General features: G+C 49.2%; 2 protein-coding genes across 2 annotated transcripts in view; one reads left to right on the top strand and one right to left on the bottom strand.

The window, feature by feature from the left end:
- Positions 1–535: 535 nt before the first annotated feature.
- zbtb25 (zinc finger and BTB domain containing 25) lies at positions 536–4,059 on the top strand. The gene is made up of 3 exons (XM_034148288.1): positions 536–789; positions 2,271–3,189; positions 3,683–4,059. The coding sequence occupies exons 1-2, from the start codon at positions 617–619 to the stop codon at positions 3,070–3,072; spliced, it is 975 nt and encodes a 324-aa protein (XP_034004179.1). The 5' UTR covers positions 536–616; the 3' UTR covers positions 3,073–3,189; positions 3,683–4,059.
- A 617-nt stretch (positions 4,060–4,676) lies between these two features.
- The window catches only part of LOC117496581 (C-1-tetrahydrofolate synthase, cytoplasmic-like), a 19,654-nt gene continuing 14,530 nt past the window's right edge, over positions 4,677–9,800 (bottom strand). Inside the window, exons 10-12 of the mRNA XM_034148283.1 lie at positions 7,058–7,185; positions 6,878–6,940; positions 4,677–5,050 (exon numbers count right to left, since the gene is read on the bottom strand). Of these exons, the coding sequence (XP_034004174.1) occupies positions 6,887–6,940; positions 7,058–7,185 (182 nt within the window). The 3' untranslated portion in view covers positions 4,677–5,050; positions 6,878–6,886. The remainder of the gene's footprint in view (positions 5,051–6,877; positions 6,941–7,057; positions 7,186–9,800) is intronic.

The raw sequence follows: 9,800 nt of genomic DNA, 5'->3' as shown, positions 1-9,800 counted from the left end.
GGTGTCGCTGTGTGTGTGTGTCGTGTGGTGTCGTGTTGTGTGTGTTGTGTGTGTGTGTGTGTCTGTGTGTGTGACTCTGTGTGTGTGTGTGTGTGTGTGTGTGACTCTGTGTGTGTGTGTGTGACTCTGTGTGTGTGTGTGACTCTGTGTGTGTGTCTGAATCTCTGTGTGTGTGTGACTCTGTGTGTGTGTGTGTGTGACTCTGTGTGTGTGTGTGTCTGTGTGTGTGTGTGTGTGTGTGTGTCTGTGTGTGTGTGTGTGTGTATGTATGTGTGTGTCTGTGTGTGTGTGTCTGTGTGTGTGTGTGTGTGTGTGTGTGTGACTCTGTGTGTGTGTGTGTGACTCTGTGTGTGTGTGTGTGTGTGTGTGTGTGTGTGTGGTGTGGTGTGTGTGTGACTGTGTGTGTGTGTGTGTGTGTGTGTGTGTGTGACTCTGTGTGTGTGTGTGTCTGACTCTGTGTGTGTGTGTGACTCTGTGTGTGTGTGTGTGTGTGTGTGTGTGTGACTCTGTGTGTGTGTGTGTGTGACTCTGTGTGTGTGTGTGTGTGTGTGTGTGTGTGTGTGTGACTCTGTGTGTGTGTGTGACTGTGTGTGTGTGTGTGTGTGTGTGTCAGGTGATGGAGGTGTCCTCTCACAGCCTCTTCCTGCTGCAGCAGCTGAATGTTCAGCGTGAGTTTGGTTTCCTGTGTGACTGCACCGTTGCCATCGGTAACGTTTACTTCAAAGCTCACCGCGCCGTGCTGGCCGCCTTCTCCAACTACTTCAAGATGATCTTCATCCACCAGTCCAGGTACAGCCAGGACTCGACTGAGACTCGACTGAGACTCGACCAGGCGACTAACAGGACTCGACTGAGACTCGACTGGGACTCGACTGGGACTCGACTGGGACTCGACTGGGACTCGACTGGGACTCGACTGGGACTCGACTGAGACTCGACCAGGCGACTAACAGGACTCGACTGAGACTCGACTGAGACTCGACTGGGACTCGACCAGGCGACTAACAGGACTCGACTGGGACTCGACTGAGACTCGACCAGGCGACTAACAGGACTCGACTGAGACTCGACTGGGACTCGACTGGGACTCGACTGAGACTCGACTGGGACTCGACTGGGACTCGACTGGGACTCGACTGGGACTCGACTGGGACTCGACTGGGACTCGACTGGGACTCGACTGGGACTCGACTGGGACTCGACTGAGACTCGACTGGGACTCGACTGGGACTCGACTGGGACTCGACTGAGACTCGACTGGGACTCGACTGGGACACTAACAGGACTCGACTGGGACACTAACAGGACTCGACTGAGACTCGACTGAGACTCGACTGGGACTTGACTGGGACTCGACTGGGACACTAACAGGACTCGACTGGGACACTAACAGGACTCGACTGAGACTCGACTGAGACTCGACTGGGACTTGACTGGGACTCGACTGGGACACTAACAGGACTCGACTGGGACACTAACAGGACTCGACTGAGACTCGACTGAGACTCGACTGGGACTCGACTGGGACACTAACAGGGACTCGACTGAGACTTGACTGAGACTCGACTGAGACTCGACTGGGACTCTAACAGGACTCGACTGAGACTTGACTGAGACTTGACTGAGACTCGACTGGGACTCGACTGAGACTCGACTGAGACTCGACTGAGACTCGACTGGGACTCGACTGAGACTCGACTGGGACTCGACTGAGACTCGACTGAGACTCGACTGGGACTCGACTGGGACTCGACTGAGACTCGACTGAGACTCGACTGAGACTCGACTGAGACTCGACTGGGACTCGACTGGGACACTAACAGGACTCGACTGAGACTCGACTGAGACTCGACTGAGACTTGACTGGGACTCGACCAGGCGACTAACAGGACTCGACTGGGACACTAACAGGACTCGACTGGGACTCGACTGGGACACTAACAGGACTCGACTGGGACTCGACTGGGACACTAACAGGACTCGACTGGGACACTAACAGGACTCGACTGGGACTCGACCGGGACACTAACAGGACTCGACCGGGACACTAACAGGACTCGACCGGGACACTAACAGGACTCGACCGGGACACTAACAGGACTCGACCGGGACACTAACAGGACTCGACCGGGACACTAACAGGACTCGACCGGGACTCGACTGAGACTCGACCGAGACTCGACTGGGTCTCGACTGGGACACTAACAGGACTCGACTGAGACACTAACAGGACTCGCAGGGAGTTGACGTGTCCTCTTGTCTGTCCTCAGCGAGTGCATTAAGATCCAGCCCTCGGACATCCAGCCGGACGTGTTCAGCTACCTGCTGCACATCATGTACACCGGCTCCTGCCCCACGCAGCCGGTGGATCAGAGCCGGCTGCAGGACGGCATCAAGTTCCTGCACGCCTACCAGCTGTGCCGCAAAGCAGGCGAGTCCGAGGCAGACCTGCTCCGCATGTCCAACCTGTACGGCATCCAGATCTCCTCTCAGCTGGCCAACAAGGAGGCGGGAGCCCCAAAGACCTCCTGCAGCGATGAGGTCCCGTCAGAGCGCCAGGACGCCCCCCCGCGCACCGTCTGCTCCGTGGCCTCCGGAGACGACTCGGACATCTCGGCTCGCATCAAGCAGGAGCGGGTGGAGGAGGGGGGGGAGGAGGGGGAGGGGGGAGTCCTGTTCAAACAGCTGGTCCTGATGTGTCCGCGCTGTGGAGACTGCTGCTCCTCCCCCGAGGACCTGAGGGAGCACCTGTTCAGACATGGGGAGGAGGGGGGTCAGGAGGAGGGGGAGGCAGGGTGTCTGCAGGAGGCGCTGAGGCAGAGCCAGGCGCTGGCCAATCAGCTTGCTGCAGAGCTCAGGAGGAGTCGGGGGGGCGGGGTCAGCCCGACTCCTGCTGCCAGAAAACGTAAAATCTCCTGCGCCGTCTGCAGCCGTCGCTTCGGCCACCGGGCGGCGCTGCAGGAGCACATGTACTCTCACACCGGCCGCCCGGCGCGCTGCAGACACAGAGGCCCCGCCCCCTGCCGCCCGGAGGGGGGTGGGGCCTCGTTGGGGGGGGGCGGCGCCCTCTGAGGACACCAACAGAGACCATCAGGATAACGGCAGCTCCTGCTACTCTCTGGACTCGGAGGTCTCTCAGGAGAGCGTCGACGGACCTCCTGTGGAATGACTGCAGGCCTATCTGTGCAGGTGAGGTCATGTGATCATTGGGAGTCATGTGATCATTGAGAGTCATGTGATTATTGAGAGTCATGTGATCATTGAGAGTCATGTGATCATTGAGAGTCATGTGATCATTGGGAGTCATGTGATCATTGGGAGTCATGTGATCATTGAGAGTCATGTGATTATTGAGAGTCATGTGATCATTGAGAGTCATGTGATCATTGAGAGTCATGTGATCATTGAGAGTCATGTGATTATTGAGAGTCATGTGATCATTGAGAGTCATGTGATCATTGAGAGTCATGTGATCATTGGGAGTCATGTGATCATTGAGAGTCATGTGATCATTGGGAGTCATGTGATCATTGAGAGTCATGTGATCATTGAGAGTCATGTGATCATTGAGAGTCATGTGAATAATTTCTGCAAGAGGCAAAAACTTGAGGGAAATTCTGAGGAAAAATGACGTAAATCAATACATTTGTCTTGTCTGTCTTTATTTCATCCGTTTCTGCAGAGATCCAGATCTTCCACTCTCACCTGAGGACAGTGAATGCCTCACGGTGAGACAGCGAACGCCTCACAACGCCTCACGGTGAGACAGTGAACGCCTCACGGTGAGACAGCGGACGCCTCACGGTGAGACAGCGGACGTCTCACGGTGAGACAGCGGACGTCTCACGGTGAGACAGCGGACGCCTCACGGTGAGACAGCGGACGCCTCACACTGAGACAGCGGACGCCTCACACTGAGACAGCGGACGCCTCACGGTGAGACAGCGAACGCCTCACGGTGAGACAGCGAACGCCTCACGGTGAGACAGCGGACGCCTCACGGTGAGACAGCGAACGCCTCACGGTGAGACAACGGACGCCTCACCCTGAGACAGCGGACGCCTCACGGTGAGACAGCGAACGCCTCAACGGTGAGGACAGCGAACGCCTCACGGTGAGACAGGCGGAACGCCTCATCGGTGGAGACAGCGAACGCCTCACACTGAGACAGCGGACGCCTCACGGTGATGGACAGCGAAACGCCTCACTGTGAGACAGCGAACGCCTCACACTGAGACAGCGGACGGCCTCACGGTGAGCACAGCACGGAACGTCCTCACGGTGAGACAGCGAACGCCTCACGGTGTGTGAGACAAGCGGACGCTCTCACGGTGATGAGACAGCGAACGCCTCACGGTGAGATGAGTGAGACAGGCGGACGCCTCCGGTGGATGTTGAGACAGCGGAACGCCTCACGGTGGAGACAACGGACGGCCTCACGGTGAGACAGCGGGACGCCTCCAACGGGTGATGAGACAACGGACGCCTCACGGTGAGACAACGGACGCCTCACGGTGAGACAGCGGACGCCTCACGGTGAGACAACGGACGCCTCACGGTGAGACAACGGACGCCTCACGGTGAGACAGCGGACGCCTCACGGTGAGACAGCGGACGCCTCACGGTGAGACAGCGGACGCTGTGTGGTTTCAGTAAATTTGAGCTTCATGACAGTCTGAGAGGAGAAACTCTGTTTATTATATTGATATATTTGTAATGATGGGATGACCTCTCATTACGAAAACATGAATCATTGATCATTACTGACAGACTGAGACGTATTGATTATTGCTCGTTGTTCTGTGTTTCTCTGTAAACAGGAAGTCGTGTGTTTTGTACAGGTCTGTTTTTCCACCAATCAGAAGTGATTAAAAATAAACCCATTCAAATGAATCTGCTTTCTCACTCAAATGAACAAAGAGCCACGAAAACATTTTAGAGTTCACTTGAATTAAATATTATATTTTAATGATCCTTTAATTAAACATTCACACGTCGTGACATCACTTCCTGTTGACGTCGCCTTTGCTGTTTCCATGGCGATGGACCCCTGCGGAAGAGCAAAGTGTTACCATGAGCTCAGACTGACAGGTGTTACCCTCAGCTCAGACTGACAGGTGTTACCCTCAGCTCAGACTGACAGGTGTTACCCTGAACTCTGACTGACAGGTGTTACCCTGAGCTCAGACTGACAGGTGTTACCCTCAGCTCAGACTGACAGGTGTTACCCTGAACTCTGACTAACAGGTGTTACCCTGAGCTCAGAAGGTGTTACCCTGAACTCTGACTGACAGGTGTTACCCTGAGCTCAGACTGACAGGTGTTACCCTCAGCTCAGACTGACAGGTGTTACCCTGAACTCTGACTGACAGGTGTTCCCCTGAACTCTGACTAACAGGTGTTACCCTGAGCTCAGACTGACAGGTGTTACCCTCAGCTCAGACTGACAGGTGTTACCCTCAGCTCAGACTGACAGGTGTTACCCTCAGCTCAGACTGACAGGTGTTACCCTCAGCTCAGACTGACAGGTGTTACCCTGAACTCTGACTGACAGGTGTTCCCCTGAACTCTGACTAACAGGTGTTACCCTGAGCTCAGACTGACAGGTGTTACCCTCAGCTCAGACTGACAGGTGTTACCCTGAACTCTGACTAACAGGTGTTACCCTGAGCTCAGAAGGTGTTACCCTGAACTCTGACTGACAGGTGTTACCCTGAGCTCAGACTGACAGGTGTTACCCTCAGCTCAGACTGACAGGTGTTACCCTGAACTCTGACTGACAGGTGTTACCCTCAGCTCAGACTGACAGGTGTTACCCTCAGCTCAGACTGACAGGTGTTACCCTGAGCTCAGACTGACAGGTGTTACCCTCAGCTCAGACTGACAGGTGTTACCCTGAACTCTGACTGACAGGTGTTCCCCTGAACTCTGACTAACAGGTGTTACCCTGAGCTCAGACTGACAGGTGTTACCCTCAGCTCAGACTGACAGGTTTTACCCTCAGCTCAGACTGACAGGTGTTACCCTGAGCTCAGACTGACAGGTGTTACCCTCAGCTCAGACTGACAGGTGTTACCCTGAACTCTGACTAACAGGTGTTACCCTGAGCTCAGAAGGTGTTACCCTGAACTCTGACTGACAGGTGTTACCCTGAGCTCAGACTGACAGGTGTTACCCTCAGCTCAGACTGACAGGTGTTACCCTGAACTCTGACTGACAGGTGTTACCCTCAGCTCAGACTGACAGGTGTTACCCTCAGCTCAGACTGACAGGTGTTACCCTGAGCTCAGACTGACAGGTGTTACCCTCAGCTCAGACTGACAGGTGTTACCCTGAACTCTGACTAACAGGTGTTACCCTGAGCTCAGACTGACAGGTGTTACCCTCAGCTCAGACTGACAGGTGTTACCCTGAACTCTGACTAACAGGTGTTACCCTGAGCTCAGAAGGTGTTACCCTGAACTCTGACTGACAGGTGTTACCCTGAGCTCAGACTGACAGGTGTTACCCTCAGCTCAGACTGACAGGTGTTACCCTGAGCTCAGACTGACAGGTGTTACCCTGAGTTCAGACTGGAAGGTGTTACCCTGAGCTCTGACTTACAGATGTTACACTCAGCTCAGACTGACAGGTGTTACCCTGAGCTCTGACTTACAGATGTTACCCTGAGCTCTGACTGACAGGTGTTACCCTGAGCTCAGACTGACAGGTGTTACCCTCAGCTCAGACTGACAGGTGTTACCCTGAGCTCAGACTGACAGGTGTTACCCTGAGTTCAGACTGGAAGGTGTTACCCTGAGCTCTGACTTACAGGTGTTACCCTCAGCTCAGACTGACAGGTGTTACCCTCAGCTCAGACTGACAGGTGGGTGTTTACCTGCATGGTTCAGCCCCCCGCCTTGATCTTCAGGAGGAAGTGGCGTGCGCTCTGCACCGTGTTCTGCAACACAAACAGGTAAAGGTTACCTCTGCAAGGTAAGGTAAAGGTTAAGGTAAAGGTAAGGGTAAGGGTAAAGGTTAAGGTAAAGGTAAGGGTAATGGTAAAGGTAAAGGTAACCTCCATGAGCATGGCCACGGTCATAGGCCCCACCCCTCCTGGAACAGGTGTGATGAATCCTGCTCTCTGACTGGCTGATGCAAAGTGGACGTCCCCCACCACCCTGTGACCACTCGGCTTCCTTTCATCTGTCACACAAACACACAGTATCTGATGAAGTATATGATGTAGTATATGATGTAGTATCTGATGTAGTATCTGATGTAGTATCTGATATATGATGTAGTATATGATGTAGTATATGATGTAGTATCTGATGTAGTATCTGACGTAGTATCTGACGTAGTATATGATGTAGTATCTGATGTAGTATATGATGTAGTATCTGATGTAGTATCTGATATAGTATCTGATGTAGTATCTGATGTAGTATCTGACGTAGTATCTGACGTAGTATCTGATGTAGTATCTGATGTAGTATCTGATGTAGTATCTGATGTAGTATCTGACTTAGTATCTGATGTAGTATCTGACTTAGTATCTGATGTAGTATCTGATGTAGTATCTGATGTAGCATATGATGTAGTATCTGACTTAGTATCTGATGTAGTATCTGATGTAGTATCTGACTTAGTATCTGATGTAGTATATGATGTAGTATCTGATGTAGTATCTGATGTAGTATATGATGTAGTATCTGATGTAGTATCTGATGTAGTATATGATGTAGTATCTGACTTAGTATCTGATGTAGTATCTGATGTAGTATATAATGTAGTATCTGATGTAGTATCTGATGTAGTATCTGATGTAGTATATGATGTAGTATCTGATGTAGTATATGATGTAGTATCTGATGTAGTATCTGATGTAGTATATGATGTAGTATCTGATGTAGTATATGATGTAGTATCTGATGTAGTATCTGATGTAGTATCTGATGTAGTATATGATGTAGTATCTGGTGTAGTATATGATGTAGTATATGATGTAGTATCTGATGTAGTATCTGATGTAGTATCTGACGTAGTATCTGACGTAGTATATGATGTAGTATCTGATGTAGTATATGATGTAGTATATGATGTAGTATCTGATGTAGTATCTGATGTAGTATCTGATGTAGTATATGATGTAGTATATGATGTAGTATCTGATGTAGTATCTGATGTAGTATATGATGTAGTATCTGACTTAGTATCTGATGTAGTATCTGACGTAGTATATAACGTAGTATATGATGTAGTATATGATGTAGTATATGATGTAGTATCTGACTTAGTATCTGATGTAGTATCTGACGTAGTATATGACGTAGTATATGATGTAGTATATGATGTAGTATATGATGTAGTATCTGATGTAGTATATGATGTAGTATCTGATGTAGTATCTGATGTAGTATATGATGTAGTATCTGATGTAGTATATGATGTAGTATCTGACTTAGTATCTGATGTAGTATCTGATGTAGTATATGACGTAGTATCTGACGTAGTATATGACGTAGTATCTGATGTAGTATCTGACTTAGTATCTGATGTAGTATCTGACGTAGTATCTGATGTAGTATCTGACGTAGTATATGACGTAGTATCTGATGTAGTATCTGACGTAGTATCTGACGTAGTATCTGACGTAGTATCTGATGTAGTATCTGACGTAGTATATGATGTAGTATATGACGTAGTATCTGATGTAGTATCTGACGTAGTATGACGTAGTATCTGATGTAGTATCTGACGTAGTATCTGACGTAGTATCTGATGTAGTATCTGACGTAGTATCTGACGTAGTATATGACGTAGTATCTGATGTAGTATCTGACGTAGTATCTGACGTAGTATCTGATGTAGTATCTGACGTAGTATATGACGTAGTATCTGACGTAGTATCTGATGTAGTATCTGACGTAGTATCTGACGTAGTATATGACGTAGTATCTGATGTAGTATCTGACGTAGTATCTGACGTAGTATCTGATGTAGTATCTGACGTAGTATATGACGTAGTATCTGATGTAGTATCTGACTTAGTATCTGATGTAGTATCTGACGTAGTATATGATGTAGTATATGACGTAGTATCTGATGTAGTATCTGACGTAGTATATGACGTAGTATCTGATGTAGTATCTGACGTAGTATCTGACGTAGTATCTGACGTAGTATATGACGTAGTATCTGATGTAGTATCTGACGTAGTATCTGATGTAGTATCTGACTTAGTATCTGATGTAGTATCTGACGTAGTATATGATGTAGTATATGACGTAGTATCTGATGTAGTATCTGACGTAGTATATGACGTAGTATCTGACGTAGTATCTGACGTAGTATCTGACGTAGTATCTGATGTAGTATCTGACGTAGTATATGACGTAGTATCTGACGTAGTATCTGACGTAGTATCTGATGTAGTATCTGACGTAGTATCTGATGTAGTATCTGACGTAGAATCTGACGTAGTATCTGACGTAGTATATGACGTAGTATCTGATGTAGTATCTGACGTAGTATCTGACGTAGTATCTGACGTAGTATCTGACGTAGTATCTGATGTAGTATCTGACGTAGTATCTGATGTAGTATCTGATGTAGTATCTGACGTAGTATCTGACGTAGTATCTGATGTAGTATCTGACGTAGTATCTGATGTAGTATCTGACGTAGTATCTGACGTAGTATCTGATGTAGTATCTGACGTAGTATCTGACGTAGTATCTGATGTAGTATCTGACGTAGTATCTGATGTAGTATCTGACGTAGTATCTGATGTAGTATCTGACGTAGTATATGACGTA

The sequence above is a fragment of the Trematomus bernacchii genome, unplaced genomic scaffold (genome assembly GCF_902827165.1).
Source record: "Trematomus bernacchii unplaced genomic scaffold, fTreBer1.1, whole genome shotgun sequence".
NCBI lineage: Eukaryota > Metazoa > Chordata > Actinopteri > Perciformes > Nototheniidae > Trematomus > Trematomus bernacchii.
The sequence above is the reverse complement of the archived record's forward strand: the minus strand, read 5'-3'. Positions and strand labels throughout refer to the sequence as shown.

What these genes read in the sequence shown, in the direction of transcription:
- zbtb25 (XM_034148288.1), top strand. Translation starts at nt 617, where the DNA reads ATGGAGGTGTCCTCTCACAGCCTCTTCCTGCTGCAGCAGCTGAATGTT. An exon ending in ATCTTCATCCACCAGTCCAG is followed by an intron (nt 790 to 2,270) that starts GTACAGCCAGGA and finishes GTCTGTCCTCAG; the next exon opens with CGAGTGCATTAAGATCCAGC.